Source organism: Bombina bombina, chromosome 3 (assembly GCF_027579735.1).
Source record: "Bombina bombina isolate aBomBom1 chromosome 3, aBomBom1.pri, whole genome shotgun sequence".
Lineage (NCBI taxonomy): Eukaryota > Metazoa > Chordata > Amphibia > Anura > Bombinatoridae > Bombina > Bombina bombina.
This window is the reverse complement of record NC_069501.1, coordinates 102,627,940-102,646,570: the sequence shown is the minus strand read 5'-3', so window position 1 is coordinate 102,646,570 and position 18,631 is coordinate 102,627,940. Positions and strand designations below refer to the sequence as shown.

Genomic DNA, 18,631 nt, shown 5'->3' with positions numbered 1-18,631 from the left:
ACCGCCCTAGTGTTAGCACTGCTCATTGTATAAAACTGAAGGCATGCTAGTATTATCACCAGGGGTTAGACAGCATCACTATCAGAGGTTAGAGGTCACCATTACCTGAGGTCAGAGGTTATACAGCCTTCCTACTCCTGCTTAACCCAAACACCATCATTTTTCAACACACCATTACTTTTTTATAACCCTGTGTACAGTTATGCTTTGTCCCACATTCCCAAGAAAGCCCAAAAAGCAAAATCTATAACTTAGGTTTATGCTGCATATTGTCTAAAGCAGCTGAATTGCAGCATTTGTAAGTTACAGAACTCATAAGGAGCTACGGACAAGCACAAGACTTAGAAAAACCCCGCAAGAACAGAAGTGTACTTATATCAGCATTTGAAGTACGTCTGTGGATTCGCTGTCTCCTCCCTGTCACCAGGTGGCGCTGCAGTGCGTTCGTGTAACCATTAGGTCACTGTGTGCTAGATACGGGGCGCGCGCGGGAAAACCAAAAGTTACTTCAGCGATTAACACTGACACAGCGTATCCTCCCTGGCAGGTAATTATCCCGGTAGTTACCGCTGTTCGGTACCGTAATATACCATGTTGTCACTAGTCAATGAATATCAAAGTTACACGGCGCTGGGGCTCATGGTTAATTGCTAGTGCCTGCAGCCGATCGTTGTTTTAGGTAGCAGTAATAATGTGGTGCTTGTCATTTAGGTATATGTGACACTGTATTATAGACCTGTACAACTTTATTGTTCTCTGTGGTTATGTGATACGTGTAATGTTGTGTTTAGTGATTCCCGGTCTTTTTCTCTTCATGTTACGGATTTAGTGAGATCTGAACACAAAACAGTATGATATATCCACTGGGCAAGACCAGTTTGCACAATATAAAAGTTTAGTTAACACAGAAATCCCCTCACATTAAATTGTTTACTGTGTAAATCAATAACAATATATCACAGCCAAGGTAAAATACCAAACAAAAAATAAAATACAAAGTGATACCGTGTAACATTGTGAACTCAAAAAAAGAAACAAAAATATACTCGGTCCTGGTATTTGTATTTGAGAAAAAGCTATTTAAAATCAAACAGATTTCTCCTCAGAGTTAATTGTTTACATATACAAATTCAGTCAAGGATCACAAGAGGTTACATATTAAAAACCTTTTTAACGTGTATATATACTTTTGCTTTAAACATTTTTTTTTTAAATTATGCAATTAAACTTTTATACATATTTATAAACTCATGCATTATTAGTTTGCTCCTGTTAGTTTTTGTCGGTTTTATGTATCTGATGAATTGGTGACAATTTACCCAGCATTCCAGAATAAAGTGGCACTTTACAAATTATTTATATCTCTACCAACACATCCCCTCAATATACATGCAAAACAAATATATGGGAAAATACAATATGTTTGTATATTAAATGCTTTTTGCACATCTAGCAGAGCAAAGCTATCATTCTGTAGGTGAAGCAAAGACCCTCTAAGTATATCGCCAGTTATAGGGTTAACATGATACAACAGGGTTATAAAGATGTGTGTGCAATGAGGCAGTATAGCTGCTGCTTCAACAAATGATACCAAGAGAATAAAGCAAATTTGATAATAGAAGTAAATTGGAAATTTGTTTAACACCTGATTTATCTGAATCATGGAAAAAAGTTTCCTGTTGCTTTAGGTTAACGCTGTTTAAATTGAAAGCAATACTGCAGTATATTTTTGTACTGGCTGATCAGGACAACTGTCACTGCTTTATTGGTGGAGGAGGACACACCTCCTGCAAGTATTACAAGAAAGTGTTGGTTTATTGAGGACAGAAATGAGAGTTTGAAGGGACAATAAAGTCAACATTTTTCTTTCATGATTCAGATAAGCATGCCATTAAAAAAAAAAAAAAATCAAATTGCGCCTAGTATTTGTATGTGCACACTTTCTGAGGCACCTGCAAATACTGAGCATATTGTAAGAGTTCAGTATATACAGTACATATGAGTCAGTGATTCACTTATGGCTGTTACAGGGGGCAGGGAAATGGAAGACGTTTTAACTTTTTATTATGCATTTCATTATTCCATTCTAACAAATTTAAAGGGACATTATACACTAGAATTTTCTTTGCATAAATGTTTTGTAGATATTCCATTTATATAGCCTATACTGCTTTTTTTTTATTAAAAAAAAAAAAAAAGTATTTTTGCTTATTTTTAAATAACGTGCTGATTTTCAGACTCCTAACCAAGCCCTAAAGTTTTAGGAGAATACTGATGTATACCTACTCCAGCTTGCTCCTTTTTGTGTAAAACGTCTTTTCATATGCAAGTGGAGAGGGGGTGTCTGATTTTTTTGTTGTTGTTGCTATAGAACCACTTTCAGTGGGTTTTCCAGCTACCTTTTCAACAGAGCTAAACTGTGAGCTTCTAAGTAAGTTTTTAAACAGTTTTATACTGGATGTTTATATCAGTATATGTGCATATTATTTTTTTTATAGCAGTGTCTATTACAGGCAGTTAAATAAATTGTATTCTGTCCCTTTTAATGGTCATTTTAATACAATACCATCTTAAAGGGATATCAAAACCATATTTGCTCTCATGATTCAGACAGAAGTAAATAGGTAAGTGTTTTAAAATTGTATGCTCTGTTATCAGATAGATCACTACTGTGAGCTAGCTGATTGGTTGCACACATTCCTCTTGTCATTGGCTTACCGGTGTGGTCCCATTTGTGCATTGCTGCTCCTTGAGCAAAAGATAATAAAACACTTTTGATAACAGAAGAAAATAGCATACACTAAAAAAAAAACATTTGTCCCGCCTGAACCGTGAATGGGGAAAAAAAATGGGTTTCATGTTCCTTTAAAACATGAAGCAATTGAAAGGGACACTCAAGTCAAAATAAACTTTTATGATTTAGATAGAGCAGCAGTTTCAAGACACTTTCCAATTTACTTCCATTATCAAATTTTGCACAGTATTTTTATATTCACACTTTCTGGGGAACAAGATCCTACTGAGCATGTTCACAAGATCACAAGGTATACATATACTAGCCTGTGATTGGCTGATGTCTGTCACATGATACAGGGGGGGGGGGCGTAAAATGGGAGAAAATATACATTTGTCAGAAGAAAATCAGCTGCTTATTTGATATTCAGAGTAAGTGTTCCTGCATTGTCTTTTTATTATGTACTTGTTAATTATGTAATTCTATTGCATTGAGTGGTCCTTTAATGACCTTTCACTAAAGCACTATGCAAACATGTTAACTTTTTTTGTGCAAAATGTATGTTAATACTGCTTATTTTGGTTTGAAACTAATGAGTGCATTGCTGCTCCTGAGCCTACCTATGTATGCTTTTGAACAAAGGATATCAAGACAACAAAGCAAATGAGATAATTATATTACACCACTAAATGCAGTAGATTTGCATAATTCCCAAGGCAGAACATACAGTGATCTAAGATGTAATCGTAGAAAATGCAGCATGTCTGCAGAAAGAAAAGGACACCTTGCAGGAACTGTTGGTGCTTTAACTTTATATTGCTGCTCCACATCAGGCTGTTCTATTCAAACAGAGCTGTGCTCTGGCTGCACTGTATACATTTTCCTTAACACAGTGCATCCAGAGCATAGTGCTGTTTGGAGTGAACAGTAAAATATTCAATCGCACGCATTGTTGACTGGAGATTTTGTCCAAACCTGCCCCCAGCCTTTCCCAGTCTGCAAAGCTGTTTATTCATATGAGCATCTTTTTTTATTACTACATCTATGTTAGACCAAGAGAAAAGGAAACGGTTATTCAAGAGGCATTTAAAAATGTTTTATTTTTTTGCAGCTAATTTGCAATGCAATTTTTAATTACTGAACTATATTATACAATGTTAAAAATTGCTTTATTCGTCAGTTAACCAACACATTGCAATTGAACTGGTGCCTAAGTGTAACTGCCTTATTTAAAATTTAATTTAATTTAAAAATGACCTGCAGAATTTTTTTTACAAAACAAAAATCATCACAGAAAGTGAAGACCAGTTCTGCCTCTGGGTGCATAATCAACAAATACATAAGACAATGCAATAGTACTGAGTTTGAACTACAAATAAGTAGCTTTTTTTCTAACTATTTTCAATGTTATGTCCATTTCCGCCACTCCTGTATCATGTGACAGTCATCAGCCTATCACAAATGCATATACATATATTCTTTGAATTATTGCACATGTTCCGTAGGAGCTGTTGGTTTAAAAAGTGTAAGTATAAAAACACTGCACATTTTTTACACTAGCATGTTCCTTTTAATTAAAAGCCTTAATTTTGTATGGCAATCTCCTAGATCCTTAACAAATCTATCCAGCTCTGCTCTTGTGAAAGAGCAACAATTATATATTAAACTGTTTAAATTGAAACAAAAAAGAAATGCTTCTTTTTCAAAACTGATACTGCTGTAAATACTATGAATACAGTGGCTGATGGGAGAAACTTGCAAAGTGAAGGGGCAAGCTTCAACACAAAAATTGGTTTATTTAGCACAGCAACATAAATATGTAATTTGAAACTCTTTTGGATGGAACAAATAAATAATTGTTGTCTCTTTAAATATGACAAAGAAGGTACTTGAGATTATCATGCAAGTGAAGGTTCTTGACCGTCAATTAAACTAATAGTTATGCTTTCTATATGTGTTTTCCTTTATTTTTTTCCACAGAATGAAGGTCATTACATGTGAGATTGCTTGGCACAATAAGGAGCCTGTGTATAGTGTGGATTTTCAGCATGGCACTGATAACAAAAACAGAATGGCGTCTGCAGGGGTGGACCTTGCTGTGCGAGTGAGTTTGTAATTATGTTGTTAAGCTCCTCTGATTTGAACTAATATCCTGAAGTGTTTTACAGTATTTACACATACTTGAATTATGAATGTGTCCAAAAAGATATGCATGTTCTCTGCAGAGAGATGTTGTTTATTTTGTGTATATGTATGTATGTATGTGTATATGTATGTATGTATATACACACACCATTCAGTAGATTGCAATTCTCACAGCTTGTTGAACATAGGTTTGGAATTTGACTCGCTGTGTGTAACAGCAGAGATTTACCCCTTGTGCCAAATGGATATGGGTACTACATCACACAGCACTTTGCCTAGTAACAAAGGTGACAATAGGAGCCACAATCAAGGGCAGAAGGTATCTTCCTTTATATGCTAAGGATGAACTGATTGTGCTCTGTTACCATATGAAGGCATTTCCGATAGAGGCAGTCACTTCCTGTATCGGATACTGCCTTTGTTTGGAGGGGTGTGATTGGAGGCGGTTGGGAGGGATGGAGCATGTCCCTACACTATGGAACAGTATTTTCCAGGGGTAGGGAAGTTCCCTTACCTACAGAAAATATGCTAAAAACGGTTATGGGTTTTGGTGGACAGGGAATCCCTACACTACAGAATACCCTTTGCAAGAGGAGAGGAAGAGTCCCTACACTACAGAAAAAAGTAGACGCAACTGTTAAGGGGGAGGGTGGGCAGGGATACCTACACCACAGAAAAAAATAGAACTGGTGATTGTGGGTGGCAGGAGGGATGGGGCAGTTCCCCCTACACTGCAGAATAAGGTTTAGCAGGTAGGAGGGAGAGTCGGTTCCCTACACTACAGAAAGAAAATGAAAACGGTTAGGAGGAGGGTGTACAGATATCACTACACTATAAAAATAAAATAAACTGCTGAGGGGGTGGAGAGGGATTCCTACATTACAGAAAATGGGGACTAATAAAATAAAAAAATACAAATTTCCCCTATTTTTATGTATGTATCACACAACTTCTTTTTTGGAAAGCTTTAATTTCAGAAAAGGCCTTTTTGTTTGGAATGTTTTGCTGCCCAGTGGGGATGTCTGCTGACACCAAAGTTTGCAGTTATTGGCCTGTAATTGGACTCCCCTCTAGGAAAAGCATAATTTTTTTTTTTTTTTTTTGTAAAATGTAATTTGTTTTTCCTTGCGGCAATAAAAATTGAAAAAAAAAAAGGTTTGACTTGAAGATGACCCCCCCCCCCCCCCAAAAAAAAAACAAAACAAAAAAAAACTCCTTTAGATCAATTGTCCAACCTCCTCTAGAAAGCACTTTAATTTGGAATCTCCGGTATCATATTGCCCAGAAAATCCTGGTTTTGTGAAGTCTGGTGGTATAAAATATAAATGTCACTAATTTCACTTTAGCAACTACTACATGACTGAAAAAATATTTGGGGTCTCAATCTTATTATGGCATTGTACGTAAGCAATCTATAGAATTCTATTGGTCTGCCAACTCTCCATATTTAACCTCCCTTTTTTTTTTTTTTGGTTGCATTTTTCAGATAACTCGTTTGAATAAATTATTTCCAGAAGTTTATCCCATGTAAGAATATATGTGTTGACAATTCCCTGGTGCTATTCAAAGGCAGACTAATTCTTAAAGGGACACTGAACCCAAATTTTTTCTTTTGTAATTCAGAAAGAACATGCAATTTTAAGCAACTTTCTAATTTACTCCTATTATCAATTTTTCTTCGTTCTCTTGCTATCATTATTTGAAAAAGGCATCTAAGCTTTTTTTTGGTTTCAGTACTCTGGACAGCACTTTTTTATTGGATGAATTTATCCACCAATCAGCAAGGACAACCCAGGTTGTTCACCAAAAATGGGCCGGCATCTAAACTTACATTCTTGCATTTCAAATAAAGATACCAAGAGAATGAAGAAAATTTGATAATAGGAGTAAATTAGAAAGTTGCTTAAAATGTCATGCTCAATCTGAATCACAAAAGAAAATTTTTGGGTACAGTGTCCCTTTAAACAAATATATCTCCTCCAAAAGATCACATTACAGGGTCATTGAGAAAGTTCAGTATGAGAAAAACTAAACCTGTTCTACATGTGATGTGTACTTATTTTGAAGATGTCCAATAAATAAGTGCTTTTATTACTTTGAGTCCTGTGGTTGTCTGGAGGCTGGATGCTTTTTTTTTTTTTTTTTGGGATGTTTTTTTGCAATTAACTTAGCCATACTTTGCCATATAAAATTGTAGTCCATTTGATTAAAATGGCAGTTTTTAATTTTTGTACTGTACAGATTAGCTGTATCATCTAAGGAAATGTAATGTGAAACACGACCACTTCAGGGGTCCTTTGTGTTCAATTTTAATGTGCTCTCTTTGTTTTCGTTACAATTTCATGTTTGTTCATCCAGAAGGGAATGATGGGAGTGGGAATTAACATGGAGGGAAATTTTTCTGAACATTTATTTAATCCTAGGGGTTTAAATTACGGACAAGTGCTGAGTTTGCACCATGGTCTATTGATTATTATACCCCAATTTACCTCCTAATTTTACTCCAACAGCTGTAGCTATCTAGCAGCACCCTTCAATATATTTACTATATTATACAAACCAGGGAGAGATGTGTTTTTAAATTTGTCAGTCGAGCAGCAGATTTCTGTAATTTCTCCCAAAGCGGTGTGGACATAAAAGACCATTCCCCTGACTACCTATTAAGGTAATCTGGACCCATTCCTCTTATCCGCTTAGTTCTGTTCAGCCTTCAAGGTGGACAGGACTAGGAGACCATCTTCGATCCTGGGCCGTGGGTGGCTGCCAGAACTTACCTGGGGACCGATTGTTGTTTCTCCTTCAGATTCGTCCTGGCTGGTGGGAGCGGCTGTAAAGGTTTTCCTTAGAGAGGCCTTTGATGGGAGCCGTCATTTTCCGTGATGTCACCGGAAATTACGTCACGGGGTTTCTGTCCTCGGAAGCGTGCGCACACTTCAAATTGATCTCGGCGTGGGCCTGGCAGTATAAGTTGCCTTCGTTGGTGTGCAAATCTTTCCTGAAGCGTTGCTGGATGATCTTAGTTGCCTACCTTCCCATTGTGAGTCCCTAGGCTATATGCCGGTTGTGCTGTTGTGTCAGAGCACTTTTTTTTTTATATAACTTTGTAAATTTTGGGCTTCTTTATTGTTTAAGTAGTTTTGCCTTACTTTTTTATTTTTAGCCCTGAGCCCGAGCCTGTCTGTGCATATGTGATAAACCCTGTTGGCAGAACAAGAAATTATGTAAAGATTGCCTTTTTCAACTTTTTGGTGGAAGTGCTAATGCAGCCGCATTTTCTGGTGAACATGGTTCTGAGGGTAAGAAAGGCACTTTGGCTACGTTACTGGGAGGCCGTTCTCCGTTCCAAGATTAATTTGCTGGGCCTATCATTTGAAGATAACATGTTATTTGTTAAAGAGCTTGATACCTTGATTTCAAAGCGTTCAGGGGGGAAAAGTTAATTTCTTCCCCAGGCACCAAGATTTAACAAGTCTTTTTCTTATGGCCATAGATAGAAAAATCAATATCAACATTTTAAAACTTCTTTCAGAAGGGAGTCCTTTCGTAACCAAGACTGGAAAACACAGGTACAGGTGAGAGGTAGAGGTCGTACCAGGGCGACGGATTTTCATCAGAACAAGAAACAATGAAGGTACGCCTGTCCAGATGCCTTTGGGAGGAAGGCTTTCAAGATTCGTTGACATCTGAACAAAGGTATTTTCAGACAGATGGTTGTTACAGATCCTCAAGTGTGGGGATCTACACTGGAGTTCAAGAAGAAACCTCCAATTCCTTGCTTTGTATTGTCATCACTCCCAGAGAACAAAATGAAACCTCAGGTAATTCTGGAGTTTGTTCAGAAACTTCTGGAACAGTAGGTAATTCAAGAGGTTATGTCATGCCTTCGATTTCAAGGTTTCTTTTCTCTGTTTCTAGTGAGAAAGAACACGTTCTGGATCTCAGGCATTTAAATTCCTTTCTGGAGGTCAAGATGTTCAAAATGGAATCACTCATTAGTTATAAATGCAGTGCTTCCTGTGGCATACCTGTTATCAGTGGATCTAAAGGATGCCTATTTCCACATTCCTATCAGAAGTTTACAGGCAATTTCTAAGATTTGCCGTTGGAAGAGGACACTACCAGTTCACTGCTCTTCCATTTGGCATATACACATCACGTCGAGTATTTACAAAGACCCTAGTTCCTCTTATTGCAGAACTAAAGGTCAGGGGTCTATTTGTGATACATTATCTAAACGACATTCTCTTGATCTCCAACACTGTTCAACAGGCAGAGTGTCACAAAGAACAGCTACTTCATACCCTACAGGAGTTTGGATGGTTGAAAAATATACAGCTTCAGCCAATTCAGTCCATTTTCCTGGGTGCACAGTTCGATACGAAGAATGCGCTAGTCTGTGTCCCTGCAAAGAAGGAAAAATTTGATAATTTTCTTTAAAATGCTTCAAAAATCATCTTGTTTAACAGCTCAAATATGGATGCAACTATTAGGTCACGTCTTCCTTCATCCATTTGGTGAAATTGAAGATGGAGAATGCGTCATTTTCAAATTCAGTTTTTGAAGATTTTACTTAAGACACCTGGGACTCAGTCAGCAGATTCAATTTCTAGTGGAGTTAAGAAGATGTCTACATTGGTGGTTTCAGAAAGAGAACCTTTCTCGAGGCTTCCCTCTGGTGGAACCAGATTGGATAATTATACAGACAGATTCCAGCAAGCTTGGCTGGGGAGCTATGTGCCATAATCCCTGTGCGTATTTTTCCTGGCAAAGAAGTCTTCAATCCCTTCGTGCAAATGTTCTGGAAATAAAAGCAGTCTATCAGGCATTACTTCACTTTCGGAAACAACTCCAGGGAAATTCAGAAAAAGTTCTAACCGACAAAAAGGTCCTACATTTGCTTTCAGGGAGGAACAAGGAGTTTACAAGCTCTCAAGGAAGTATCACCCATTTTCATTTGGGCACAGAAGAATCTGAAGTGGAAATCCGCCTCTCACCTTCCCGGTCAACACAATGTACAGGCAGATTATCTAAGCAGAGTTGATCTTTCTCAAACAGACTGACAGTTAAACACAAATCTTTTCAGAATGATTGCGACAGATGGGGTCTGCCAGAAATAGATCTGATGGCTTCCAGACGCAATTACCAGTTGCCTCTATTCTTCAGTTGCCAGCCAACACCACAAGCTCTGGGAATGGATGCTTTCTCTCAGGCATGGAGATTCAACCTAAAATGTCTTTCCACCACTCCATCTTATTCCTCATCTACTCAGGATTCAGAGGGAAATATTGGTGGCAGTGATTCCCTTTTGGCCTTGCAGACGATGGTTCCCCCTTCTACTGCATCTTTCAGTGGAACCTCCATGGCTCCTTCCAATTCTACATCCAGCACCTCAACGCTTAAACCTGACGGTATGGTTGCTGAGATCACAAGATATAGACAACTGTATAGGTTTGATTCAGTTATTCAAACTTTAATACCGACTATAAAGGTTGCTTCTTCAGCCTATTACAGAGTATGGAGTACATTTTCAGCATGGATGATTCAGCATAATACTTCTACTGCCAAAATAAGATTACATCACTTATTGGATTTATTACAAGAAAGATTCTTGAGGTCTTTGCGCTAGGACATTGAAGGTTCAAGTGTCTATCTCGGCCATTTCTGGTGTCAAGTGGGCACACAGACCATTGGTTCATCAATTCTTTCAGGCCTTGGCTCATATTCAACCATTTTCAAAATCTATCATTCCAACATGGGACCCTCCTTTGGTCTTGGAAGCTTTAATGGAAATACCCTTTGAACCCGTTAGAGAAATCTCTCTCTGGTTTCTCACATTAAAGACCATCTTTCTGATTGCAGTTACATCTGCAAGAAGAGTCTCTGAATTACAAGCCTTATCTGTCAAGGAACCTTTTCTATCTTTTCATAAAGAAAAAGTTGTTTTGCGCACAGTTCCTGAGTTTTTACCAAAGGTAGTCTCTGATTTTCATAAATTGCAGGACATTGTGTTACCATATTTTTTGTCCAGAGATGCAAGATTCCCCAGGAAGCCATTATACCTACTTGATGTGGTACATTGTCTTTACACATGTTTCTAGGACAAAGTCTATTTGGAAAACAGTTTGTGGTACCAAGGGGTCTACGACAAGGTCAAGCTCCTGCAAAATCAACTTTGGCAAGTTGGGATCGTTCATACCATCTTTTGAGCCTATAAACAAAAGAATCAACCAGTTCCAGTTGGGCTTAAAGGTATAGTAAACAAAATTTTATTTTTTGATTCTGATAGAGCATGCAATTTTAAGCAACTTTCTAATTTACTCCTATTAATTTTTCATTGTTCTCTTGCTATCTTTATTTGTAAAGCAAGAATGTAAGCTTAGAAGCCGGTCTGTTTGGCTGAGAACCTGGGTTGCACTTGCTAATTGGTGGCTAACAGTTAGCCACCAGTCAGCAAGTGCAACCCAGGAGCTCAACCTAAAATGGGCCAGTTTCTTATCTTAGATTCCTGCATTTTCAAATAAAGATAGCATGAGAACGAAGAAAATTGATAATAGGAGTACATTAGAAAGATGCTTTCTCTATCTGAATCATGAAAGAAAACATTTGGGTTTACTATCCCTTTAAGGCACATTCTACAAGGCCAGTGCCAACATCATGGGCTTTGCAAGCAGATGCTTCACCTATGGCGGCAGTCTGGAGTTCTCCACATACTTTTATTTTACATTACAGACTAAAAGTCTTGTCTGGTTTCCTAATAAAGTTCTTATGCAGCATTTTTTTCTTTGGCTTATTTTTATCCCACCTAATGTTTACTTATTTATATTGCTTTATGTTTTTCTCACTGGTAAGCATTACCTGGGAGGGCTAAGATAACTAGAAATTAACAAATATAAGCAATTTCTATATCTTGACTCATATCCCTGGGTAATGCTTACCAGGTTTCCCTTTCCTTTTTACCTTTTCCACCTTTAAGGCTGGACATCTCTAAGAGGATAAGGGTAATGACTCCAGATTACCTTTTATAGGTAATTAGGGGAGTGGTCGTTTCTGTCCAGGCCTCTTTGGGAGAGGGCTTCTCACTGGTAAGCATTACCCAGGGATATGAGCCAAGATATAGAAATTGCTTATATATGTTAATTTCTAGTTATAATAGGTATTTTTGTAAAAATTATGTTGTAGCACACTTTTGGATGTTTACCTCAAAAACAGTATTATATGAAGATCATCCAAAAATGTTAAAAATCTAGTTTATTTCAATATATATGACCACTTTTCTTATTTTTTTCTTAGATAAGATTCCATAGCTTCATAACGTGGTATATATTCCAGTCAGGAGGAGGTCGTCAAGAACCCTCATAGATCTTTAGTCCCTCGCACTTCCTTGCCCTCTCCAGTTTGTTCTTGTTCTCTGAGGATAGAGGTTGAAGAGTTCAGCGGTTGCTTAAAGGGACAGTCTAGGCCAAAATAAACTTTCATGATTCAGATAGAGCATGTAATTTTAAACAATTTTCCAATTTACTTTTATCACCAATTTTGCTTTGTTCTCTTGGTATTCTTAGTTGAAAGCTAAATCTAGGAGGTTCATGTGCTAATTTCTTAGACCTTGAAGCCCACCTCTTTCAGATTGCATTTTAACAGTTTTTCACCACTAGAGGGTGTTAGTTCACATATTTCATATAGATAACACTCTGCTCGTGCACGTGAAGTTATCTGGGAGCAGGCACTGATTGGCTAGACTGCAAGTCTGTCAAAAGAACTGAAAAAAGGGGCAGTTTGCAGAGGCTTAAATACAAGATAATCACATAGGTTAAAAGTATATTATTATAACTGTTGGTTATGCAAAACTGGGAAATGGGTAATAAAGGGATTATCTATCTTTTAAAACAATAATTCTGTTGTAGACTGTCCCTTTAAATCAACTGTGGTGGTGGTGGGGGGGGGGGTCACATCTCCCTTGTCATGCTAGAAGTGTCTCTCATCCTGTTCTGAATAGAGAAGAAAAGCTGTTTTCTATCATGTTCATATTCATGGAGTGAACATTTAAGAAGCAGACTGCTTTAATCTGTTCAGTCATTAGAATAGGTTCTTCATCAAGACATATTTGACCAGCTTATTCTAAACTGGGTTCTTCCATGTTTAGATCTTATAGTGTACAAGCTGAATCACAGCTTCATGCATATTGTGCCGTATAAAGACCCTCCAGTGCTTTATGATAGATGCCTTTGTTTGTCCCCTGAATATTTCATTTAGCATTCTTGTTTTCCCAATTTGTTCTTTTTTCAATTTGTTTCTTTTTTCAAGAATCAAACAGGATTCAGCTTCAGTAATTCTCATAGCTCAGGCCTGGGCCTGCAGAACTTAATATGCTGACCTAATTCAGAAGTCTTCTTTTCCTTCATGGACCCTTCCCCTAAGGAAGGATATATTCTGTCTCAAGGATCTCTGTTTCACTCGGATCTCAATTTGCTGAATTTCACGGTGCGAAGGTTAAACGCTTAGACCTCAAAATCAGGAGTTTCTGTGACTCTGTCTATACTTTGCTTCATGCAAGTAAGCCAGTTAAGCAAAGAATTTAAAAAAAAAAAATTTCTCTCGGAAATCCTTTAAAATTCCCAGAATAGTTCAGTTTCTTTAGGATGGACTAGATTTGGCCTAGATCGGCTAGTTCTCTAAAGGGTCAGATATCTGGCATCCTGGCTCAAACAGATTATTCGCAAGGCTTAGTTGGTTGCAGTAAAACCACCATGGAAAGAGTAACTGCTCATTGTACAAGATTAGTATATACTTCCTGGGCTTTCAAGGATGATGCTTCCTTGGAACAGATTTGCAAGGCGGCAACTTGGTCTTCAAATAATGAAAATAAACATAGAAAAAATACGGCAAACCCATACACATAGCGCTAGGAGATACAACAATACAGTCCCTCCAATACTCTCAATCTGCTCTGGATATACACTGGTGGGGTATACATTATAATCTTAGCAAGCAAACAAACCGTATGTAACCCAATTGTAGGTGAAACACCATACGGCTGCACAGTTTATGTTATGCAAAGTCCGGTATACGCTGGCCTGCCATATACATAAAAGACCCTTCAAAAGAGACTAGCAAGTCCCCATACCTCATTAGAAACCGCCTCAGGCTCTGAGACCATATACAGTTGTTCTAATGTTACAAAGCAGGTGCACCATACATAGTTAAAAAAAAAAACATTTTTATACGCTGATGCATACACCCCTAAAAGTGGTAAGCCAACCAGGCACCACCTCTTAAGGAGACAAATCCCCATTATAAGTCAGTTAAAACATGTGCCCTGCTACCCGATCCATCAAGCTGAACCGAGTTCTAGAGAGCCTTAGCCTGATAGTATCACAATATACGTACTTAGACGCAAGGAACAAACCATAGCACACACAATGATTGTATCCACAAGTGTCAAAGGCTAACACTATAGTAACCTGCCTATACAACATTTAGACCAGGGTTATACATTTAGCAACGAAAAGGCACTATATCACTATTCCTGATGCTCATTTATCTCGCATCTGACAACCTGACATTGCGTGCAGTAGTCACGCTGGACCCTTCCTTCAAAGAAAACCACAACCACGTATACAAGCATGTGCACATCTTAGTATTGCACTCGTAACACTTTCAAAAGACTCAACTACGCATGTACCTTACCAGCATTTGACAGTAGTTACAACATTGCAAATCCACACTGCCGTTAATACGTGCCCCACATGGTATAAGCTCAATAGATAGTCTAACTTTCCAGTCCACAAATATAGATTAAACTCGGGCAGTATGTAAGCAGACCGCACTATAGCAAGATTATTGTCCCATGTCAGCTGCATGTCTTATGCGTTACACACCCACCGTTGACAACATGTGGCGCCCACGTGGCGCCCACAGCCCTAGCAAAAACATAAACAACCCCCATGTTTTGGGCCACAATATTAAGAAGCAGACAAATTATATTACCTCACAACGGCGACTAGCAGCCGCACACAACACCACCGGCAAAACAAAATGCCATTAACAGTAACCGGAAACTATTTAAGCCCTGATCACCAGGCTCTCATTGGTTGGCAATAGGGGTGTGTTAAAAACACACCTGTAGCAGCTGTATCAACTACAGAGAAGTGCAGACAGTGCTGGATACTCTAACTCAATTATAACCATGTTCAGCTGCTACCACAACAGCAGACACTATAGATGCTTAGAATTGGCAAGTGCCACAGATGTATATAACATAGTAGATAAAGAATGGAAGCCATAATAAACCAGAGGTAACTGCATTCAGCTGCTGTATAAACCAGAGTATACAACAAAATAAGGATGGGATCGCATATTCTCATTATAATGCAGAGCAAATTAACGTTCCTCAAACGACCATAAATACATAGTCAAAGACATGACTAACAGTGTACAGATGTGAAAACCCAGAAATTAACGTTCATCAAACGACTATAAATACATACACTATGGATGCTTAGAATTGGCAAGTGCCACAGATGTATAAAACATAGTAGATAGAGAATGGAAGCCATAATAAACCAGAGGTAACTGCATTCAGCTACTGTATAAACCAGATTATACAACAAAATAAGTATTAGATTGCATATTCTCATTATAGTGCAGAGCAAATTAACGTTCCTCAAATGACCATAAATACATAGTCAAAGACATGACTACCAGTGTACAGATGTGAAAACCCAGAAATTAACGTTCCTCAAACGACCATAAATGACTATGTATTTATGGTCGTTTGAGGAATGTTAATGTCTGGGTTTTCACATCTGTACACTGGTAGTCATGTCTTTGACTATGTATTTATGGTCATTTGAGGAACGTTAATTTGCTCTGCACTATGAGAATATGCGATCTCATCCTTATTTTGTTGTATACTCTGGTTTATACAGTAGCTGAATGCAGTTACCTCTGGTTTATTATGGCTTCCATTCTTTATCTACTATGTTATATACATCTGTGGCACTTGCCAATTCTAAGCATCCATAGTGTCTGCTGTTGTGGTAGCAGCTGAACATAGTTATAATTGAGTTAGAGTATCCAGCACTGTCTGCACTTCTCTGTAGTTGATACAGCTGCTACAGGTGTGTTTTTGACACACCCCTTTTGCCAACCAATGAGAGCCTGGTGATCAGGGCATAAATAGTTTCCGGTTTCTGTTAATGGCATTCTGTTTTGCCGGTGCTGTTGTGTGCGGCTGCTAGTCGCTGTTGTGAGGTAATATAATTTGTCTGCTTCTTAATATTGTGGCCCAAAACATGGGGGTTGTTTATGTTTTTGCTAGGGCTGTGGGCGCCACATGTTGTCAACGGTGGGTGTGTAACGCATAAGACATGCAGCTGACATGGGACAATAATCTTGCTATAGTGCGGTCTGCTTACATATTGCCCGAGTTTAATCTATATTTGTGGACTGGAAAGTTAGACTATCTATTGAGCTTATACCATGTGGGGCACATATTAACGGCAGTGTGGATTTGCAATGTTGTAAATACTGTCAAATGCTGGTAAGGTACATGCGTATATACTTAGGGGGTACTAGTGCAATACTAAGGTGTGCACATGACTGTAGACCTAGTTGAGTCTTTTTAAAGTGTTACGAGTGCAATACTAAGATGTGCACATGCTTGTATACGTGGTTGTGGCTTTCTTTGAAGGAAGGGTCCAGCGTGACTACTGCACGCAATGTCAGGTTGTCAGATGCGAGATAAATGAGCATCAGGAATAGTGTCTTTTCGTTGCTAAATGTATAACCCTGGTCTAAATGTTGTATAGGCAGGTTAATATAATGTTAGCCTTTGACACTTGTGGATACAATCATTGTGTGTGCTATGGTCTGTTCCTTGCGTCTAAGTACGTATATTGTGATACTATCAGGCTAAGGCTCTCTAGAACTCGGTTCAGCTTGATGGATCGGGTAGCAGGGCACATGTTTTAACTGACTTATAATGGGGATTTGTCTTCTTAAAGGGACATTAAACACTAAATACATGCTAGTTAGAATGATGCATTCAAAGAAAAGATTAGTCCATGACTAACATTTAGATGTATTTTTTAAAGTTTCATTAGTTGTTTAAAAAGTGACAAAATAAGTGTAAAGTTTTAGTGTCTATAAAACACTGGGAGCTGCCATGTTGTAACTTGTGTTACCTTCTTTGCTGTAGCCAATTAGGGTCAGTTATAAATAGGTCACTAGAGTGTGCAGCCAATGGTTGTGCTGGATTTAAGTGTTCTGCACTCACAATTTCAGAATGGAATTACAGGCAAAGAGGACAAAATAAATAATGAAAGTATATTACAGAGTTGTTTTTATTATATACAATTTATCATTTTATATTACCATCTCAAAGTGTTTAATGTCCCTTTAAGGGGTGGTGCCTGGTTGGCTTACCACTTTTAGGGGTGTATGCATCAGCGTATAAAAATGTTTTTTTTTTTTAACTATGTATGGTGCACCTATCTGCTTTGTAACATTAGAGGGAGAGGGGGGATATATAAGCGCCTACTGTGTACCTGTAGCCTAGGGGAGGTGCGTCTAGCAAGCACCCAAAAATACAATAGATATAGGAAAATACCCAGGCGCCAACTGTACGAAGGCAGGTAAATGCATATACTGATGAATTAAATAAAAACAATTTATTACATCCAGTTGTGTTATATACAGTACAATAGAATACAATATGAACCAAATTTCATGGATCCATGATGGTTTTACAATAAAAAATATAGAAATAAAACAATGTATTGTCACATAAAATGTATAATATAGAGGATTAAAATAAAGTATTGGTTTAAAACAATATGAGCCTTCTAATAGAAATGTATCAACCGCAATAGAATACTCAATGGAATATAAAGTCAATTTGTGATACTGCTGGTGTTAAAGGATGAAGAAATAAATCAGCTGAAAGTAGTGATCTCCAATATGTGTGGACTGTGTTGATCCAAAAATGACATACTTATAAATCAAATAGAAGAAATCCAAGTGATGTGTATTAAAAATATCAAAAAAATGTCAATATCAAAAATTATGCGAAATATGCTTGTGCAAAAAATATGAAAAATATATTGAGGTAAGATTCAAATGTGGAAAAGCCAAATGTCAACCGGTGTACAAATGAACGAAGTTAAAAAATCAAACGATGTAAAAGTCAGAACCAAATGCGAAAAAAATAGTGCTTCAAATTCCAATGTCTATGTCTAAGCAAACACCCCAGAGTAGATGAGGAACCGTGATATATGCAAAAATAAAAAGTTAGTCTAAAAGTATTATTAGAATCCTAGTCCCCTTGATAGATGAAAGTCCCACCACCATCGTTTGATTTTTTAACTTCGTTCATTTGTACACCGGTTGACATTTGGCTTTTCCACATTTGAATCTTACCTCAATATATTTTTCATATTTTTTGCACAAGCATATTTCGCATCATTGTTGATATTGACATTTTTTTGATATTTTTAATACACATCACTTGGATTTCTTCTATTTGATTTATAAGTATATAATTTCTCCTGTTAAGTGTGGTCAGTCCACGGGTCATCATTACTTCTGGGATATTAACTCCTCCCCAACAGGAAGTGCAAGAGGATCACCCAAGCAGAGCTGCTATATAGCTCCTCCCCTCTACGTCACACCCAGTCATTCTCTTGCACCCAACTAATAGATAGGATGTGTGAGAGGACTGTGGTGATTATACTTAGTTTTTTATATCTTCAATCA

The 18,631-nt window shown here is 37.7% G+C and overlaps 1 protein-coding gene across 1 annotated transcript in view; it reads left to right on the top strand.

Annotated features, from left to right (window-relative positions):
* Positions 1 to 453: 453 nt before the first annotated feature.
* The window catches only part of CHAF1B (chromatin assembly factor 1 subunit B), a 128,200-nt gene continuing 110,022 nt past the window's right edge, over positions 454 to 18,631 (top strand). The window contains exons 1-2 of the mRNA XM_053705943.1: positions 454 to 547; positions 4,715 to 4,838. Of these exons, the coding sequence (XP_053561918.1) occupies positions 4,716 to 4,838 (123 nt within the window). The 5' untranslated portion in view covers positions 454 to 547; position 4,715. The remainder of the gene's footprint in view (positions 548 to 4,714; positions 4,839 to 18,631) is intronic.